A 21206-nucleotide genomic window follows, 5' to 3' on the forward strand; every position below is an offset into this window, starting at 1 on the left:
TGAATTCAACTTTTAATCATCCGTGTGGTTAGAACAATGCTGGTATACCATGAAAAAACAAACAAGTAACAACATATTAAATGTACAGATTTGTAACATAAATTCAGCAGAGATCATAACAAGTAAACCTTGAATATAAATGATGTCGCACACGACGGAAGAAAAATAGAATGAAGTGTTTATTTGTGTGTTTACAAACGATACAGGACTGCTAACTGAACCTTTATTCAGATCTGGTCTAGATTATATTTACTTTCTGGATGACGATGATGATGATGAAGATGATGATGATGATGGGGGCACAAGACGTCAGAACTTTATTTTCATTCCTCATTAATTTACTGTACGGTTAATAAAACAACTCAGCCCCCAGTATTTGGAATAATTTGTCACTCGTACTCTATAATAAACGGGTCACCATTGATCAAATCAAATGTAATATTGTAGCCGTTTTGGTTCCATTGCAAACAGATAATAACTCCTGTTGGCACTAAAGTACAGTTCTTAAACAACACAGGCTTTGAGTTTTAAGTAAATCTGGATCACAGATCGTCGCTCCTGCATGAAGAAGAAGAAATAAAGTAACGGCAGGAAAGACCACGAGGTGCAAATGAAAACATGCAATAAGTTTCACTTTTTACTGGTGTGGTGTTGAGCAACGTTCCACTCAAAATACCAACGCTCGGACTTTGAGGAGAACGTCGAGCGGGCGCTAAAGATTTGGTCACAAGCATTAAGTGCACATGGGAAGTATTTCAAGAAGCAACGGGAAGCTTTGAGCCAGTTTCTGAAGGATTTCACCGTTTATGAACTTAAGACAGCAATTAACAGGAAAACAAACAGCTTCACAAAGTCAGAGTTCTAGAGATTTCTAGTCTTTGCTTGTTTCTGGTGTTTACAGGAGTTTTAGTACCGTTTGATGATTTGGTTACAACCAATAGACATTTATTAGTACTGACGATGAGTTGTGAGTATTGCTTCATTTCAGGAGACCACCACCTATAGTGATAAATAAATAAGAGACTTATCTTATTAACATTATTAAGTGTTGAAAACTGTAGCGAGAGGGAAACGACAAAGAGTTTAAGACACTTGTGAGGTCATTTTTCCTCACAGTAACTTTAAAGTAAATCAAACAAAAAGACGGTTTAACGCGTCGTTACACTGAGCTACCAGCAAAATGTGCGTTTATGGTTTAAAAATAACACAATAGAGGTGAAATGACTGAAAACAGGACGTGAGAATAAAGTGTTCACGAAGACATCACTGCATGTCATGACATCCACACTGAAATATAAATAAATCTTACTTTTTGAAATACTTCCCACGTACGAGGAGGTTTTCTATTTTAAACTCTTCCAAAAGGCATCTGATGGAGGGGGATGAAGGCTAAAGCACTTTAAACAGAATCACTCACATAGTTTGTTGAAGACAGATTAAAGGGTTCTCCTCTTTGAACGTTTCAAATGATGAAATCAGTTTACTGTAAGTGCACAACAGACGGGAAACAAAATACATTCATGAATGCAAAAAAGAAATTGTAAAAAAAACAAAAAACATACTAAATAGTGTTAAAACATCACAAACAAATGACTGACGAGCATCCATAACCTTACGTCACTGTAGTAGATACAAAATGCAGAGTACATAAACATTACATGCTATCTGTTAAATATTCTGTGATAAAAACATTACGGTCTTTGAAGAGTGAACAGAAAGTGTTAAACGCTTGGTATGTTAGCTTTCCTTCATCGGCGCGTCTGACTTCCTGTCACCTGCAGTCCGTTAATTAACGTCATGAACAATAAGTGGACCGTCACATTTATGTGCTTCATGTTACTCTGTTTCCCTGCTGACTGAACTCCTGTGAGGAATGTTTAAAACCCATCTTGTGTGTATTCTTCATCAGGCTCAGGTCAAGTGACGACAACAGAGCTCCATCAGCAGAGGAAGAGTAAAAGATGCCGTTTTTAAGTTTCACAGAAAGCTCGAGAAAATGTTGAACCGTTGCTCTACTGTGATGCATGTGCTTTAACTCGTCATGTGACCTGCTCTTCATGTGTAATTTGCCTGTTTAAACTCTTTGTAAACTCTTGAGCTGCCAGCAGACTTGGCTCACGGAGGGCGGCTATGAGGCCAAGTGCGCATTCACTGTCAAAAAATAAATAAATATATATTTAGTCAAAATCTCACTGGTGAAAGGTTGTTACAGGAAGGGGCCACGGTGAGATTAATCCTGTTTCTATTTGAAGATAGATTAATTGAACCCAGAAAAGGCCAATCAGTTGTACGTAGTGAGCACGTAGTATGAAGTTATGCAGATCATACTTAAGAGGCACAAAATATTTTCAGAGAGCGACTCGAGTCTAATAAAATACTTCACTGTAGCAGCCTCTCTTAGAGGGAAACGATTCCCCTTTAAAGGGTCAACATAGAAAGACAGGAAGGGTTCTTCAAAGAGTTTTCAAAAGAAGAAGAAGACACATTTAAAGAATCTGTTACAGATAAACACACAGATAAAACGCTACACTACAGTTTTCTCAAGGCTATTCAATGACAACCACAGAAACAGCCTCTGGACCAGGAGTGTGTGTGTGTATGTATGTAGTCTCGCTGACTCTGTGAGGTTCTTTTGAAGGTTTCCGTCGTCATCTTCTAAACATTTTTTTAAAGTCGTAAATAGCAGCTCAGTCGTCAGCCGCCTCCTCCTCGCCGGTTCGTCTTGTGGAAAACCAGTTCTACGTCTCAGCTCGTGAAGTAGGGACGGACACTCCGCGGCGTCTTTTTCTACCTCTTGTTAAAAATCAGCTCTGATGCACGACGACGTTTTCATTTTTTATTTTTAAGTGATCCTTTGGACCTTCCCGGCCTCGGGGAGGGGCTCCATGATGCCCGGACGTTTCAGATTCCACTGGTCGATCTGTCTCTGCCTGTCCCGCTGCTCCGCCTCTGATTCGCCGGACGAGCTGCCAGTATTAACACCACCACCACCGAAAGCAAAGCAATCCTTCCGCTTCCCATCCGCCTTCCCCCTCTCCCCCTTATCTCTCCTTTTCCCCTCCGCCATCCCGCCGTCGTGCTCTCCGGGTTTCTCAACATCCGCCATTTCCAGCTCGATCGGGGCCTGCTCCGGTCCCGGCCCGGCCCCCCCCTGGTCCATGTCCACCCACATGGGTCCGGGTGGAGGCTCTAAAGGGGTGTAGTGGAGCATCGGCTGCTGGTGCTCGGCGTCCGGCTGCGGCGGGAGGCTCTGGTGCTCCGGGTGGAGGAACTGGGTTTGGTGCTGGAGGTGATGCAGCGGCTGCAGAGGGTGCTGCATGGGTTGGAGCTGCAGCAGATGCTGCTGGTGGTGGTGGTGGTGGTGATGCTGCTGCTGATGATGATGCTGATGATGCTGCTGCTGCTGCTGCTGGAGGTGGTGATGATGATGGTGGTGCTGGTGATGCTGGTGGTGGTAGTTTTCCACGATCTGCTTGTCCACATTATGGATAATATCCTTGGGCTGGTTTTTGAGGAACGTCTGAAACTTCTTGGAGGCTTTTTTGTTCGTCACAAACCAGTCCTGTTGGAAAGACGAGACGGGGTCAAAGCAGGTCAGCAGGAAGGATGCGGAATTCCAATACCTGCCTTATCCTTTTACCTCGTTATTGTCATGTATAACACATCATTCAAATGATTAGGAAATAAATGTATGGATCTGTATTCAAGCATTTGCTTTGATTAAACCAAAAAACAATCTTGTCATTATTACACATTTTCACTGAATAGAGCTTAACCGCATCATAATGTAAGTCAATGCAACCTCTTTAAGCGTTAGCTGTTAGCTCAGTTTTTTAGCAAAGCAGCAAACGCTAACTAGCTCTCCTTTTTGCCAGTTTCAGCACGGATTTGTTATTTTCAATGTAGCATTAACAGGGAAAACAATGGTTTAACCACAGGTGTGTTGTACTACTTTGTAGGATGTACGGATCAGTTAGCAATAGACACGTGTTGTTGTTGTTGTTGTTGTTGTTGTTGTTGTTGTTTCTGTGTAGCCTAAATGAGCTGATAAATGACGTCACGTGATATCAGATGGACCTGCGTTCTCACCGATACCCGATCCAGCATTTTAGATGTCGGTATCGGAAACAACTCTACCGGTCGTGAACTACGTCGTTACCTGTGAGTGGACAGAGTTGATGTGGTATTTCACTCCACTTTCAGAGTTGAACTCTTTATTGCAGATCAGACATCTGTACTTTCCAGCCTCAAAGTCGCCCTGAAACGAGATGAGAGGCAACAAAAGAGCCATGAAATGATTAATAACACCTTAAGACTTTAAATACATTTCAGAATGTATCAATATTTACGTCACTATGCAAAGTTATCTTCAGGGATAAAGAAAAGAAAGCCGACGTACCCTCGAGCAGAGTCCCAGATGAGCTTTCAGTCCAGACACACTGGTGTAGGTGGAGCCACAACCCTGAGGAAGAAACGAAGAGTGTGTTAAGGGTTGTGCCCTTTAAGAAAGACACTTAAAGGAACACTTCACCTGCAAAATTACCAGATTAATAATCAATCACTCGACCCTGTGATACCTTGAATTCTGGAAGGGAACTTTGTTTTTCTCTCATGCCTCCACGGTCAACGAAGTATAACAATAGTACGGTTTTAGTGAAGATGCTGAGTTAAATCATATTTTAAATCTTATTACAGTCGAGACATCCTGTTCCAATAACCAGGCTGCACACACATCAAATACATATATAAATACACAAACAACTCAATAAACAAGTACACCAGCTATGATGTTTTCTACCTGGTTGGGACAATGGACTTTCCTCTGCAGCTTCACCTCGTTCTTCCACTTCCTCAGCACCTCTTGGCTGAAGGCCGGCAGGCCCGGTCGGGTGTATTTCAACTGATAAAGCCAGAACGAAGAAGAGGAGGTCAGTGACGGTATCCTCAGTACAAACGTCTGTCTGGCCTTCACATCACTGTTATCATCACTTATCTCAGCTCCTCAACCGTCCTACAGTCCCACGAGTTTGTGGGAATATTACACAATAAAACATCTAAATCTATCTTTTTTTTAATCAAAAAGATAATAATCACATCAAATCAATGACAATAAAAACAAATGAGCTCTTTTGTAGGCCTTAAATAAAGAAATAGACTGTGGCCAACATGTAAAATAGGAGACCTGGCTTTGTGGAGAACGTCTTGTCTATCGAGCTCCTCTGCTGCATTTCAGCACCCAGGACAGCGACCGCCCAGCTCTTTACACACAACAAACACGCATCCGGGTCCGCCTTCCATTGTGAGACAACCGTTTCTCACCTTCTTGTCGTCTGGCACCAGGTCCGACTGAAACTTCCTCTTGGGCCAGTCTTTGGGCAGCTCGTTGTTGGCGATCTCGGCCAGGTGGAAGTTGGCCACCTGGGCCGACGCTCGCTGCACCCGGCCGCTGGCCGTCCTCTCCGGGTTCGCCTCCCTGTGGGCCTTCAGGGCCTCGTCTTCCTCACTCTTCTGGGGCGTCTGGGTAACCCGGAGGGGGGAAACAATTGGATTAAACGGTTCTGAATCGGCTGAATCGGCACACGATAAATAAAAACACGGGACTCACGGGAGCATGCTCTGATTTCAGGTGGTACTCCAGACCGGCTTTGGACTTGTAGGTTTTCCCGCAGTGAGAGCAATTCAGCAGCATCTTCTCCAGCTCGGACTCCTCCTTCCCACACTTCTTCATGTGGTACACGTAGCCCATGATGCTGGTGAAGGCAGCGTTACAGCCCTGACAAGAGAAGAAGAAAACCATTTCACCGTGGATTCATCATCGTTTTCTTACCATATTTTAATAAATTTCCCGTTTTGTAGTTTTACCTCTTTAGAGCATTTTAATTTGCCGAGTCTCTTCAGGATTTTACGCAGCTTGTCTTTGATGGCACGATCATCCAGGTCCTTGGCATCTTCTGCTGAGGGCTGAAAAAAAGAGGCAGCTGGAACATTTTGTAAGATGCAAAGAAACAGAATCTACTTTCATGAAAGCAGATTCATGACTAATTGGACGTTAGTCGACCAAACGACCGATTAGTTGACTCCTCAACTGAGAATAACTCAGCTGAAAGATCTCCTTACTGTGTGTCTGAGGACATGAATCAATATGGAAAAGTGTAAAAATGGAAGAAGGTAGAGACGATGAGGGGTAGCAGGTGATCAGTCTCACCAGGTGGCTGTGGTCAGCCATGATGTGATACTTCATCCCCGTTGAAGACTTCAGCTGCTTCCCACAGTGCTGACAGGTGAAGGGTTGCTGCACACAGCACATTAAAGTTACGTCACACACATTTTATTTGAGGTTATATGGTGTTTACCTGATGGTCACAAATGAATCTGTGTCTGGACAAACATCATCCGGATTATCACGACAGTTGACATTGAACATTTAACATAAAATGCAGTTATTTGAATTTATCTTTAGATCATTTTACTGACTTATTATAGTATAATTATTTTAGGAATTATGTTTTTTAAATTATGTTTTTTGAAATATCTCACATACCTCCTGCAGTACTCCAACGTACCTCTAGGGGAGCTAGTACACCTCATTTGAGAAACACTGCTCTTGATCGCAGCAGATTGTGTATTCAGCAGTGATGGAATGTAATTAAGTACATCACAGTTTTGAGGTATTTGTACTTCACACGAGTATTTCCATTTAAGCTTCTTTATACTTCTATACACTTCTACTCCACTCAGGAAAATTGCAGTTTTTACCAGTAGTATACAAAGTATCTACAATTGGCTCCACGTTGACGAACTAGTGATAAAATCAGAATAATCTATAACAATGCAACACTTTGAAAAAGATTCTTCTGCACAATGAGTATTTACTTTTTGTAGTTTAGGTACATTTTGCTCATAATACTTGTGTACTTTTACTGAGGGAACAATGCGAATGCAGAACTTTTAGACTGTTAGACTGTATTTACAAAGGATCTGAGTACTTCCCTCACCTCTGGCATTCTGAGGTAACTCTACTCTACTTCTATACTGTACGAGTGAGGGCTTCATATACATGTACATTAAAGTGTATACGCTTTCAAACAGCTTATGATTCAGACTAATGTCGGAGTAGAAACACAGCGTTGCTCACCAGTCTGCAGTTCTCCATGTGCTTCTTCAGCCCCTCCACAGTCTTCCTGCTCACACTTTTACATTTGGGACAGGTGACTCTGCCTTTGGCCACGATCTGGAGCTGCCATCGCTCCTCTTGACTTCCTGGTGGACGTCGACAAATAGAAGATTTGACTTCACACACTCAGGAGGAGGATCTAATGACATCCTTCTGTGTCAGAGGTCTTTTTATTACTGCAGCAGGTTAATGGTCATTTCTATGTTAATGAAAACAACCTTATTGTACAATTCCATATTTGAATCTCTCCCCTGGGAAAAGCACACTAGACAGTGGGGATGGATATACACAGCAGTGGTCGTCTCACCTGGAGGATAGGTAGGAGGCTCCTTCTTGGTGGAGAGGACGGGGGGCTTCTGGTCCTCGCTGGGCGGAGCCGTCGAGGCCTCGCCGACACTCGCTGCATCGGAATCTGAAACATTTGCATTAGAGGACAGACTTTTAATGCTCTTTCTTTTGCTCTTTTGTCATTTCATATCTTCATCCTACGGCAGGAAAACTGCTTTCCCCCTCCAATCAGTGTGCAGGGAACGCTGCCAAGAATATCACAACAGCCAACACGACTTCTTCATTTCTGCACGAAAGAATCTGAATAATAAATAATAATGTCTCACGCTCGACCCGTTAAATGTGAGACCAGACGGTAACTTACAGGAGTCTCGGCCCTCTGGTGGCTGTGAGAAGTTATTAACAGGTGGGCCTCGCTCCAGCTCCACTCTGAGGACTTTCTTCATGTTCAAGTCTTCAAAAATGACACGTAAACAACAAAGTCACTCTCCAAACATAAAAGACCAAAATACTACATCTAAGAACACATTATATCTCTTATAAATGCACGCGAGGAACAAAGGAAAAACACTCGTACATATATTTAGTTTGGGCAGTACAACTACATACTATTTATGTACACATAGGCAGTATGAGAACAGGCCACTCCGTATAAATATAAAGTAGAGGAGCTGTTGCAGTCAGGGTCCAGTTTTGAGCCTTCACATTCGTTGGATCCCATAATCTAGTGTTGACTTTATATTCTTCATATCCTGAGTTGTAGCTGGTTTTATCTGCTGTAAGGTGTTCCAGTACGTACCGGGTCTCCAGACGTGCCCTCTGTCCCTGCCGGTGTTGCTCCAGCCCTGGTCTTGGCTTCGGCCGGTTCCCCACGCCTGCTCCGGCCCCGAGGAGGGCCCGCCTCTCCCCGGATCCCTGCCCGCGTTCCACACCTGATCCTGGCCTCGGTCTCTGTCGGCCGCCCACCCTTGCTCGGGGCCCCGGTCCCGGCCCGTCATCCAGACCTGGTCCGGTCCGCCGTGGGCCCTGTCCCTGCCCGGGATCCACGTCTGTTCTTGACCGGAGTGTCCCGCCCGGTCCCTGCCGGAGTTCCAGACCTGCTCCTGCGGTCGGTCTCGACCCGGGGCCCAGGCGACGGGGCCCCGGTCCCTGCTGGGGTTCCAGCTGTGGTCCTGAGGCTGGGGCGGCTCCCTGCTGGCCTCGGGGCCTTGAGGCCACACATCCTTTCCCACCAGTCTCGGAGGCAGCCTTGCAGTGGGCGGAGCCATGGACCCGGGGTCCGCCCCATTGGCCAGGCCACCCGATGACATCACTGAGCAGCTGGTGGTTGGGTAATCTACTGTTCCTATGGAAACACTCTGGAGGTCCTCATACCTGATGAAAAAAAACAATCCATCAACACTTATTATTTTAGGAACGACAATAAAAAGTTATTTAAAAAGGGCCAGTGTGTTGTATTTAGGGGGATTTATTGGCAGAAATGGAATATAATTATTAATCAAAAGTATGTTTTCTTTAGTGTTTAATCACCTGAAAATAAGAATCGGCGTGTCTTTGTTACCTTAGAATGAGCCGTTACATACAAAGCTAAATAATGACCTTTTATTGGATTAAATATTGTCAATAAATAAAATAAATAATAATACATGACGTTACACTTGGACTGCTTGCCTGCTCACACCAGACATGCTGTCTGTAGATCATTATAAATATCTGTAATAACCTCAGTATCTCCAATGAGCAAAGCAACAAGTCGACGTGTCTCTTACCTTTTTCTACCATAAGTCCTCTTCATCTTCAGAGAGTCTCGGGCTTCAGCTTCGTCATTCTGAAACATTCAAGTACAGAACTGTGAAGAAGCGATCCAGCTGTGCGCACACAGTTAACACATTCGGAGTATTAGCAGATGGAAATGGACGTTTCCTCATAACATCTGGACGCTTTGCTTAAATCAGACACATCATTGCATGTAACAGGGTGCATGCTGGGTACTTATTGCGTCATTCTCACCTTGGGATATCCAACTGAATTTAAGTCACAGGTTCTTTGTGGTAGTCGCTGAACAACTGTTGGGAGGGAACATTTAACTTGATTCAAAATCAGAGAAACAGATTTTCAGAACGATCATCTTTTCTTTTCTTCGTTACCTGGACATGGCACTCCACTTTTGGGTTGTGACTGCACGGATTTTCGTTTTCTGGGCACATACAAAGGTGACATGTCCCCTCCAATGTGTGCCGGGTCCATTCTAGGAGAGAGAACACCCCGGTAGAAATCACCACTGAAAACACAGAGAGAACACACATTTCACTTACTGTAACGCTTCCTACATGGTTGCATAAGTCATAACAATTTACATTTCTATACGACAAAAAGAACAATTACGTGTTCTGATAAAAAAAAATAGAAAAAATAGACGAGGTTAAGGCAGGTCCTAATCTTAACCATCGGAGGTCAGTGCCTAACCGTAACCATTTAAAATCAATGCTGAACCTTCACCATCTTGCAGTATTCATCTTGCAATATGTTCACATTTATCTTCAATCAAAGTGCCATGTACATGTAGAACAAGAACGTCACAGATGCAGAGTAAAGTTTTTATCAAAAGTTCTGTGTTTACATGTTGACCACTTTTGATTAAAATCAAACAAACAACAAAACAAACAACAAAACAAACAGAGGGGTTCCTTTAAAGATCCTGTAATGATGATTTGCATATATTTAAGTATTTCAAATTATCCCCATTTTTACCAGCTGCACCAATAAAGTCATGAACACATGCATCACTAATCATAATCCAGGAATATAATATATGCAACTCCTAAATAACATTCTGCACGACTACTTTTTGATGCTCACACTTTTGGAAGTGTTACTACTTTTACTTCCACCACTGTGTGTGTGTATTACCTTATAACGGGATTGCAAAATAAGATTTCTCTGCGGCACCATGAAGGTCTTGCAGCAGAAATAAAGTATTAAAAATGAAGAACCGTGTCTCGCTGCAGCATCCCGTTGTGTTGCATTTCCACCACGCGTGACATTTGAACGGTGTTATCTTTGTTGTGTGCGTGGATGCGTCTCATCATGTTGAAGGCCACTGACCCGCTGCTTGAAAAAATAAAAAAACTGCACAGAGGCTTTCAAAGAGCGACACTAAATGTAGTTAAAGTGAACGATGTATAAATATATATTTGTTTTAATGTGTCGGACCAGATGTAAAGATCATTATTGTCTGTGTGGATTTAAAAAATAAAAAATAAAAATAACATTTTTGATTTTGACGACGACGGAGAGGAAAACACGTCCAGCTGAAAAGCAGAACTAGCTCGCTCGCGAGCCGCTGTCTCCAGCGGGAGGCACATTAACCTGTCCTCTCGGTCTTTTCATTGTTTCTTAACGAGGAGGAGAAAATGCAACGCGAGCCTACCGTCCTACAGCTCCCTCCCTCTGCAGAGACGGAGAGCCTCCATGTCTTCCGAGTCCGCCTGGCCTCCTCCTCCTCCGTCCACCAATGGAGGGCTAACATGGAGGAAGGCCCCGATCCGGGAGTTAAACAAACTCTTTAGATAAAACAACAACCGATAAAAAACACACAACGCGTTGACAGCGTCTCGATATGAAGGACGCACACCGGCAGTGTTCGCTACACTGTATCTGGATGTTGTTCGGAGGAACGCCCTCCTGCTGGAGGGAACAAATAAGACCCGCATCTGCTGCTGCGTTCACGGGTTGTCGGAAATACCGGATTTTCCATGATCGCAATCATCTTCTATGTGTACAAAAAACTACACGTTCAAGGAATTTCACTTTAAGGCCTCGTTCATGCCTTTAAAAAACACTGCCATGAGACAATATATTACTTTATGATGTATATAATATTTTATGTAAACTGATTTATATTTATATTATTTTATAATGTATTTAATATAGTATATAAACTGCTTTATATTTATACCAAGTTTTTTGCAACTGATGAAGGAAGTGACCATATTTGGAATGTGAAGGAGTGACGTAGAGATGCCGTAAACAGCTCTGGTGGCGGCAGCGACCTGTCAATCACTGTGTAGTCCCGCCCTAAAGCGTACCCTGCTTTATGGACTATTTGACTCTAAATGGACCATCATTTACTAAATGAACATCATGCTGTATTGAAGAACACTTGAAACTAGAGATTGAGACCATAAACTCATGTTTACAATGTTTACTGAGGTAATAAATCAAGAGAGAAGTAGAGTCATTTTCTCATAGACTTCTATACAACCAGAGGAGTCGCCCCCTGGTGGACATTAGAGAGAATGCAGGTTTTAAAACACTTCCGCGTCGGCTTCACTCTGCAGAACACGAGGTTGCCGCCTGGGTGCAACATAGCGGACTCTGTGAAGAGGACCTGCCCCCTCACTCTTAGTTCAAGGTAATTGTACTCTAATGAAAACATAGGTATGAATATTATATTAAATTAATGGTAATAGATCTCCCAAAATGCAACGCACTGTACCATTAAGTACAAATAGTAAAAGAAAAACCCTGCAAGCTGCTCTTTAAATGAGCTTGAAGAGTTGTGTTTTAGATTGTCAATACTTTACTGCCTTGCTAAGATTATGTAGCTGATAGAAATCTTGAACTAAGCTGCTAAAGTTGCATAAAGAAAGAGTGAGTAGAAGTTGGTCTCTGTGGTTGTTCGCCTTCATTTGCAACAGTTTTGAGTAAGTGAACACTTAAAGGCATGTTTACTCCACAGATAACCGGGTTAAAGCTGTGCCGTTCCTCCTTCCTCCTGCTGCATTCACGTCTCCTCTGTTATTGCTGAACTGGCTTCACTTCTCCTCTCTGCACTTCCTCATTGTATCTGCGTGCTCGTCAAAGCGAAAGTGAAAGTGTTGCACCGACCGAGAGGGTGGGTACGTGTACGTTTTGACAGCTGCTATTGCTTCCCTGGCTGATTTGAGACGGATATGCCAGAAGTGTTAACAACAAATTACCAGGCTCTTTCGTAAGTAACTATAACTTATAAAGTATCTCGTAAAAGTAAAAAATATTCCGTTCGAGCCTGTGAACTGCTGAATCTCAACCATGTATCAGGACGATCGAGATTATTGGCCTCTGAGGTAACTTTAGCGGTGTCTCCTGGGCCCGTTCAAGCTTGTGCAGAGCAGCAGTGACAACACAGTTTGTGATACATGTACATCGTCGCCTCGTTTAGCTTTACTTTATTTTATTAACTGTGTTGACTTAAAGTTCCTCTTTCTCTCTTTCCTCCTCAGAAACATGGACGAGGCAGAGACTACTGGTGAGAAAACAAGTTTGCTTATTTATTTGTATTTATTTGAATAAATGAAGCTACTCAGCGGTGGAATGTAAATAAGTACATTTACTCAAGTACTGCAAGGTGATTTTGCATTCGAAGGTTTCAGACAAACTGAAGGATTGAGTGTAAATGCAGCAGTAATATTAACAGTAAAACACAGACAGAGACCATTTTGATGCACGATGACTTTCACTTTTGATTCTTACAGTACATTTCTGCTGCCAATACTTAAATACCATTATTTAAATAAGGTTTTGGAAGCAGGACCCTTTCTCATTTAATATATATATATTTATTCAGTGTGGTATTAGTACTTTTACTTAAAGGAAGAGTGTGTAACATTTAGGGGTTATTGGCAGAAACAGAATATAATAACTATGTTTTCTTTAGCGTATAATCACCTGAATATATCGGCATACGGAGCGCGTCCTCTTATCGGAGCACCCACCATGTTTCTACGGAAGCCCAGAACAGACAAACCACACACTGGCTCTAAGACGGGGCCATTTGTGTTGTTTACATGTTTAAGCGTCGGTCTCCGTAGTTCTCCTACATGCACACAGGTAAAGTTTCAGGTGGTTGCAATCTGCAACCTCACCACTAGGTGTCGCCAGATCCTACACACTGCACCTTTTAAGTAAAGGATCTGTCTTTGAGTGTAATGATGTTACTTTCCCCCCAAAAATGACCATTACGTTGAAAAATCACATTCCAATTTCATAAAATATCAGTATCGCCCATCCCTTGTTTTACGCCGTTTATGAAAGTGATACAGTTTGTGAATGTGTAAAAACCTGCTGAATTTAACTAAATATCTTTTTTTTTAACTAGATTCTCTTTGAAACTATGTAAAGCTCAATAATGACTCAAACATTCTTCTCTATCTTTAGTGTCGGGGAAGAAATTCTTTGTCCACGTGGCGGGAAAAACTAACAACGCTCATCTCGAGTACATTGCAAAGCTTAAACACATCGGCAAAATTGACGTGGCCTCTCCTGAAGAAAGTGACTTCCTCGTGATTTTCTGTCCCGTCGTTTCACGAGTTGGAACGGACATCAGCATGGCCCTGGAAAACATTCCAGGTAGGAAATGCCTTCGTTCGCCAGTTTCTTATATATATATATTTCATATCATCACTTTGATTTTAAAGATCTCAGCTTTACTGTTTAGAATTACTCTCCACACATATGGATGCATATTCAGCTCTGCTGCCCCCAAGTGGCAAACAAAATCCCAATGAATACAACGGCAAGAAACTTCTAAGATAAATAGGAAAGACGTGTCATGTTGTTTCTGACTCATTTGTTCGTGCCGTCTTTGCTTACAGCTGATAAACCAGCAATTCTGGTGGTGATGCATCACACCTTCAATGTTGACTACGTTGTAGCTGAAAGCAGGAGACAGGTGACCAACCGGAAAGTCCTGCTCACTGTGGACTGTCTGTTCCACGAGCGCAAGCTCCTGAACAGTAACCGCAACGACATAGCGTGGCACGAGGTCGAGACGTTTCTTGGATCTTCCCGTTCAGCGGTAACGACTATTTTTACTGATCTGATACAATCAGGTTTCCACACAATCAATGCAGAGTGACCGAGATACCAGAATCCTTGCTGTGGTCCATGAAGCAGTGTCATTATTACTAATTAATATTACTTATTTTGTTTCTTCCTTTCAGGTTCCCTGGTATAATAAACGTAAGTGTTACATTCACCTCAGATTTCAGATCAAACAGAAGCTAAATAAATAATTCTTAAGTTACAGTTTTTTTAGTGTATTTGTATGTTCTTGATGAGCTGCAGTGGAGGGAGAGCAACAAAGCATCACAACTTGAAGCTGAACTGCAGACAGCATGTTACAAGGAATGTGGTTTTGTGGTGAAAAGACGATTAGAAGAGTGCAGTTTGAATAATTCAGTCTTCTGCATTTCTGGAAATGTGGTCTTATTTCATAGTTGTGGCCATCAGAATAAACTACATGTGACTCCTGTACAGAGACGTAGAAGGAGCATCATATGCTTGTATGCATTATTACTTCTCTCTTTGATTTATTCCCTCAGTAAACATTGTAAACATGAGTTCCACCGCTTCATTTTGGAGGGCTGTTTCCTCATAAATCATACAGTGTGAACATTTTGAGTATGGTCACATTTGTTTCCCCTCTGAATAAGTTGCTGAGATAACTGGGTTGATCCGGAGATTGCTCTGAATGTGTTTGAACTTGAGATGCACCGATACTGATATCGGATATTGAGATGTAAATGATACCGGATGACTCATTGTTTTTCTTTATTTTAGGAATTGTGGCAATCACAGTTGCTGTTGTGGTGATAGTGGCAGCGGTGGTGATCATCATTGTCACCACTGTTGGAAAGAAGAAGGCTAACCCCTAACACGCACGACATGATAAAGGCTTTGGCAAAAGGACAAAACATTCTGTAACAAAAGGCTTGCTGCTGCTCTGTGCTATTAAAGATAAAGATTATTAAAGATAAAGATGATATGTTGCTCCTTCATAAAGAATGAATAAAAATGAACCGATCAAAGTGATTATCGTGGATTGTCTCTGTACATTCGTCGCATCTCTGATATGGATTCTTATCAAAAATGAGGTAAAGGTCTTATAATATATATATATATATATAATAACAAGTAGATTTAAGTGGTGGGTCATACGACCTGGTTGGTTTGAAGCATACAGCGACTCTAACTCTGTTTACTTTGCACTTTTACTGATCTGAGTCCTGTTTACTTGTAGTGTCATGACGGCACTTCAAACTCAACTGTAAGAGCATATTGCCTGCACTTCAGGTCTCTCTCCCCCTCTCTCTCTCCCTCCCCCCCCCTCTCTCTCTCTCTCCGCTTGATGACAGCTCTGCACTGAGCGGTGGAGTCTGGAGGAGGGGGATTAGTTAACATAGAGGGGGGGGGAGCGATGGGGTGTTAAGGTCACGCCTCTGGCCTAAAAAGGCGAAGCAGAATACCAGCGAGCAGTGAGCCGCTCTAAGAATAACTCTCGGGGCCCTGAGGCTCAGAAACATGGCGTGAATGTAACAGCACCTAATTAGAGTTCAGACTTCTATTCAGACCAATCAAAAGAAGAGAATAACAAATACGATTGATCGTTTATTAGTGTGAAACAAACGTCCACACGTGTGATCACGTGACTCCAGCAGCAACACACTGGCTGGTGGGATAAAGTTACCTTGAAGCTCTCTCTTCTCAATCTCTCTTCTCTGTTTCCCTTCCGTCGCCCGTCAGTCCGCCGTGGTCGATCTAATTCTGTCAGAGCAGGGTGGAGGGGAGGGGAACGCCACAACCGGAGCGCCAACCAGGCAAAGGGCAAAAGACAGTGACCACCTTAACTTGGTGTCTTGTCCGTCTCCCCGGCCTCATCCACTGGGACGGAAGTCTCCCGACCAACCTGGCACCTTTTGGACCCCCATGAGAAGCGTCTGACTTTTGGAAAAACACAGATTTGACAAATGAGAATGGGAAAAGAGGTGTAGAGCGTTACCGGTTTGTTTTTTTTGTTTTTTCCTGCATAACTTCAGCAGCAGCCGTTCAAACGTGACGTTTCTGGATTGGAATTAAAACACTGGGGATTAAAAAAAAAGCGCGCGGAGGAGTTCAGGATCTACCATAAATATTTGTCTTCATGGCGACTTAATCTGCACAAAGGATTTACCGTTCTGTAGCTATGACTGAAACAGTTGAAGGTAAAAAAACACATTATTCAATTTCAACACCGTATTACATAAAGGCTGCCTGACATCATGTGTACATATTAAACTCCTTCAGTGTGTCTTGTGTTGTCCTTCTATGTTTGGCTGTCTGGTGTGTAGGGGAATTTCATGATTGGAAGTATCTAAAAATATGGCGCTATCATGTATCTGTCTGCTATTTGCAATGCAGCTTTAAGACCCCTGTGACATCTACAGCGCCGTATAGGAGCAGTCAGCATCAACACTGTACTTCTCGTCACATGCAACCAGAAGCACTTTTATGTGCATTGGTGACGGTAGTAGTAACGCCTCGTGTTTGAGCGTCAGTATCTAATTTACGGAAGAACTTTATTGAAAGATAAAGAGTTAACAGTTTAAAATAAAGTGAACCATTTAAAGTGACAGCTTATTTCTTCTAGAACCTTGAATTTAGCACTGGAACAGTTGCTCTCTGTGTGTGTGTGTGTGTGTGTGTGCGTGAATGTGGACTGAACTTCTGAATGTGCATGTGTCCCAGAGGCCTAAGGGTCCGATACCAGTCATACATACAATACATGTGGTAAATGTAGACGGCTGCTGCAGGCTCTGCGGTGCCCCAAGCAGCATTCACACAGCTCCCTGTTTCAGCATGTGGGTTTGGAGTTAGCATGAAGATAGCGAAAAATGTCCATCACATTAGTTATATGCCCATGCACACACACACACACACACACACACACACACACACACACACACACAGAGGTGTACAGAGTACAGAGAGGTGATATTCCTCTCCTGTAGGAAGAAGTTATCATCTTGTGGGAACAAGTTCTTTATCTTGTGCACACATGAAAATGATAAAAGGACAAAAGACAAAAGACAGCATTTACATTCTGGTAGAAACTGAAATGTTGATTAATATGAACGGTCCCGAGTAAATGAATAAATGTGCTTACAAGATAAAAGATAAAGATAAAGATAAAAGATATCCCTTTTCTGGACTTTTTTGGGGCTCCGTGGTTTTCACTAATTCTGGTTTATTGAATATATTTCTGTACTTGGCCTCTTTCTTTATTAGACATTTCAACATGCCACAGGTGGAAACGGAGTAAATTGGTCTGCTCACCTTCAACCTGACAAGAGATCTGATTAACAAGAATAACACCTGTGTGGGTGCTGCTAAGACAACGAGATGAGGATTATCCTCGAGCGAAGACTGTTTCATTGTGTTCACAAAACGTATGTAACGTCATGTGTTCACTGCGTTTTCTCAAGATTAAATATGATGAAGTTCAATTCAAACACAGATTCAGACTCCAGTCGCTGCTGAAGTCATTTGGTTAAAAAGCTCCGAAAAAAGTTAGTGAGTTGAGAGAATGAGCCAAGAATGAACTTCCATGCTAATAAATGATGCTCTTATGGTGTTAATGTTCATTTCTTAAGACCGAATAAGACGCGTGGTACGTGTTTTATTCTCTAGAATTGTTGATTTCTTGTTTCTCCTCACTCTCGTATGAGGACCGACTTGTGCAGACTGTAAAAATATGGAATCCCATCATCATGTTAAAAATAAGATTATTATTGAATCTCAGATTTTACTGGGAAACTGCACTTGGCTTCCCCACAAGAAAGAAAACGTGTTACATCTTGTAGCTTGATTCTGCTGTGTAAATATGAAATGCTCTGATACGACCATGCATTTCCATGTATAAGACTTTTCAAAAAGTTCAAAAAGTATTGAATATATAGTTGCTCATGTAGTTTTTGGCAGCAAGTGTGTTGAAGAGTAATCATGGGAGTCATGACACTTTGTTTACAACGTGTCTGCTGTGGAAATGGTCCATACTTGGGGGATGTGAGTTTATGTTTGTGAGGCAGATCCAATATAAATGTGTGACTCTAAAATAGAAGAAGTCTCGTGGAAGAAGGTGGAAAACTAACATCTATTTTGTATTTGTGCACATTTTTGTATAGATTAACAAATAATGGGCCGAGGCTTTGCGATTCCTTTTCTGTATTGCATTATATCAAGGATGGGATGTCTGCACGTCCTGTAATCCATTTCCTCACACTCATTATTGCATCCTAAATGCTGTAAATGGAGAGTCTGCAGTGTCAACACTAACATTACAGCAAATGCACGAGCCCTGTGCTAGTTGGAGACGTGGAAACCTGACCTGATTATGAGCAACCGCCGTACTCAACCAGCCGGATCTTTATGGTCTCGGCTGCGCTTCGTGCAGCTCTGTGCACTCATTAAGGAAATGTTATGACTGCACTCCCCCTGTTTTCTGACTGAACAGGCTCCTAATGACTGCTCTGATCTGGGCTGTCATGGATACCCAGAGAGTAACAACAGTGTGGAGACAGGTCAGCCATAAAAGGAGGAATCGGACACGGACGGCTGGTCAAAACCATTTAGAGTTGGGTTTTAAAAAGTGCTGGTTAACAGAGGCATTCAAAGAATGGAAAGATTAACACATTATTCATGTTTTAACGCTCAGTGTAGCATCCAAAAAGTGGTCACTACGAGTACATTTTATGACAATCTGGATATTAAGATTGTGATATTTTTGGCTGATAGGTGCACCTGAGGAAAGGTCAAAGGGTGAGTGGAAGCCATGGTGTGAAGGTGTCAGTAGTTCATTGCTGTATCATTAGAAGATCTCCTTAGTACAGCCAAACATGACAAAACTGAAAACTGAAAATCTGATCAAGATATGTTGTCGTGGGCCGAAGTCTTGGATGGATTGACCAGTCAGCATTCTCAGTCAAAAACTGTGGCGTGGGTCTGATTTTCATGAACTTCGGTGCAGAAACCTGAATAGAGAAGTGAGTACTCAGGAGAGCGGAACTCTACGTAATCAAAGCCATCCAGAGAAGCCTGTGAGAGGATGCAAAACTCTCTCACTCAACAACTACTGAAGTGTCCTTCTTGAGCCGCCACATCAAGGAAGCCTCCCATCGGTTGTGACTATTGTTAGAAATAAACTTCTTCCTCCTCAAAAGTCCAAAGCAATGGGACCGCAATCTCTATATGTTTTTGTGTAGTTTGTGTATATTTATGGAGTGTATGAGTTAATAACATGGCCAAGGGTACATTGTTGATGGGTATTGTCAGCTTGATTGTTTGTTAGCATTGGTTAGCTAGCATGCTAACTATTAAAATGTAAGAGAAACATGATACTTTCCGCTGTAGCCACCGGGAGGTTTTTGCATCTCGTCATCACTCGTATATGAACTGACCTGTTGGGAGTCATGCAGAGTAATGAGGATAGACAGAGGTGTGTGTGTGTGTGTGTGTGTGTGTGTGTGAGTGTGTGTGTGTGTGTGTGTGGTTAGAATGCGGCCGAGCTGCTTGAGTCAGCAGTAATGGAGAAACCTTCGGTCGCTGCCAACAGGGAGCTGAAGAGAGCGGACAGGTGGTCTGAGCGTCACTAACACAACCACAGTGACAGCACTGAAGCACCCACAGTGTGCCTGAGTTCAACTGACAAAGCCGATCCACTATCAGTGTTACAGGTTCAGTGCTTGTCGTCTCTCACTGCATTTTATCATCCGAAGCCATATAACTCATTTAGAAACGAATCAGGTTGCTCTGGTTCCCGTTTGGCTGTAATAACAACACGAGGGAGAGTCTGTTTGTAACAGTGTCAGAAATGTAACATTTGACCTTTTGACCACAAACGCTGCTCGTTCCACTTCCTACCAACACTTTCAAGGAAAACACTTCCTCCGCTTTCATTGTATACAAGCAATTAAATTAACGTAAACTGCTGCTGACAGAATATTTGCATAACACTGAATTTAGGAAATTAATATTAGGACAGTGGAATAACAAGAAATACATTTATTTAATAACTCTAATTACTTTATTTTAATAACTATTTCCACATTAATGCATCAATCATTATAATCCAATAATACATATTATTCTGAAATGGGCCATTCTGCACAATGAGTACTTCTATTTGTGCGACTTTAAATGTGTTGCGTTGCTAATTCGTTGTTTATTTTTGCTCCAGTAAAATGTTAAATGCCGGACTTTTACTTCTACACTTTGCTGCTATTGCTCAAGTACAAAGTCTGAGAACCTTTTCTACTTCTAGTACACATGATGGCACACAGCTCGCAGTGTTCATTTCTGTCAATGTAGCATATATAGAATACTCAGGGAATAAGAAATAAAAACGGTTCCATTGACGGTCATATTTCTTGCACCGTATCTGATCACAGTTTCTTCGCTCCTCAGCACGGTCATCGACCACCACCACCATGGTCATCGACAGCAAGAACGTAGACGCGGGGTCGGCGGCTGCGCGCGGGCCCAAGAAGACGTTTACGGACGACCTCCACTCCACCTTCAGCTCCCCACTAGCCTGGATCTTGGTTCTGGCTCTGATCATTACGTGGTCTTGTGTTTTTGTCATCATGTTTGACCTGATGGACTACAAGACCGTCTCAGGTGAGGAGAGGTGTCTGCTCTGAAACATGATGTGTTTGCATACACACACACACACACACATACACACACACACACACACACACACAGCCGAGCAAATGGGAAATGATGCTTTCAATAATGATAGTGTTACTCACATTATCAATCAGCCTCTGCTTTGATACTGTGAGACGAGGTTGAGGTCAATGTTTCTTCATAGAGGGTCAGTTATTTTGAAAAAAGACGGACGTGAAGAGATAAAACAGAGCCAACAGCAACAAGCAGGTGTTCTACT

The 21206-nt window shown here is 42.5% G+C and overlaps 3 protein-coding genes across 6 annotated transcripts in view; 2 read left to right on the top strand and 1 right to left on the bottom strand.

The window, feature by feature from the left end:
- znf512 (zinc finger protein 512) lies at window positions 1-16038 on the bottom strand. 3 transcript variants are annotated; one of them, XM_079179861.1, is made up of 16 exons: window positions 15972-16038; window positions 9610-9743; window positions 9473-9528; window positions 9232-9290; window positions 8262-8836; window positions 7827-7916; window positions 7482-7586; window positions 7136-7260; window positions 6206-6292; window positions 5863-5961; window positions 5606-5773; window positions 5320-5517; window positions 4799-4900; window positions 4400-4462; window positions 4160-4258; window positions 1-3562 (listed from the first exon to the last, which is right to left on the bottom strand). In XM_079179861.1, exons 2-16 carry the CDS (start codon window positions 9707-9709, stop codon window positions 2843-2845), a joined length of 2646 nt encoding a protein of 881 aa, XP_079035987.1. In that variant the 5' UTR covers window positions 9710-9743; window positions 15972-16038; the 3' UTR covers window positions 1-2842. The 3 variants fall into 3 exon arrangements, with proteins under 3 accessions (XP_079035987.1, XP_079035985.1, XP_079035986.1); XM_079179859.1 differs by lacking the exon at window positions 15972-16038 and adding an exon at window positions 10893-11109; XM_079179860.1 differs by lacking the exon at window positions 15972-16038 and adding an exon at window positions 10373-10496.
- On the top strand, window positions 12322-15316 carry LOC306711871 (uncharacterized protein). 2 transcript variants are annotated; one of them, XM_079180935.1, is made up of 6 exons: window positions 12322-12455; window positions 12727-12752; window positions 13661-13852; window positions 14098-14300; window positions 14446-14464; window positions 15065-15316. In XM_079180935.1, exons 1-6 carry the CDS (start codon window positions 12418-12420, stop codon window positions 15157-15159), a joined length of 573 nt encoding a protein of 190 aa, XP_079037061.1. In that variant the 5' UTR covers window positions 12322-12417; the 3' UTR covers window positions 15160-15316. The 2 variants fall into 2 exon arrangements, with proteins under 2 accessions (XP_079037061.1, XP_079037062.1); XM_079180936.1 differs by having other exon boundaries at window positions 12431-12570.
- LOC306711080 (uncharacterized protein) overlaps window positions 15816-21206 on the top strand; it is a 25715-nt gene continuing 20324 nt past the window's right edge. Inside the window, exons 1-2 of the mRNA XM_079179862.1 lie at window positions 15816-16485; window positions 20723-20935. Coding sequence (XP_079035988.1) covers window positions 16467-16485; window positions 20723-20935 — 232 coding nt within the window. The 5' untranslated portion in view covers window positions 15816-16466. The remainder of the gene's footprint in view (window positions 16486-20722; window positions 20936-21206) is intronic.

Source organism: Pholis gunnellus (assembly GCF_910591455.1).
Source record: "Pholis gunnellus genome assembly, chromosome: 19".
NCBI lineage: Eukaryota > Metazoa > Chordata > Actinopteri > Perciformes > Pholidae > Pholis > Pholis gunnellus.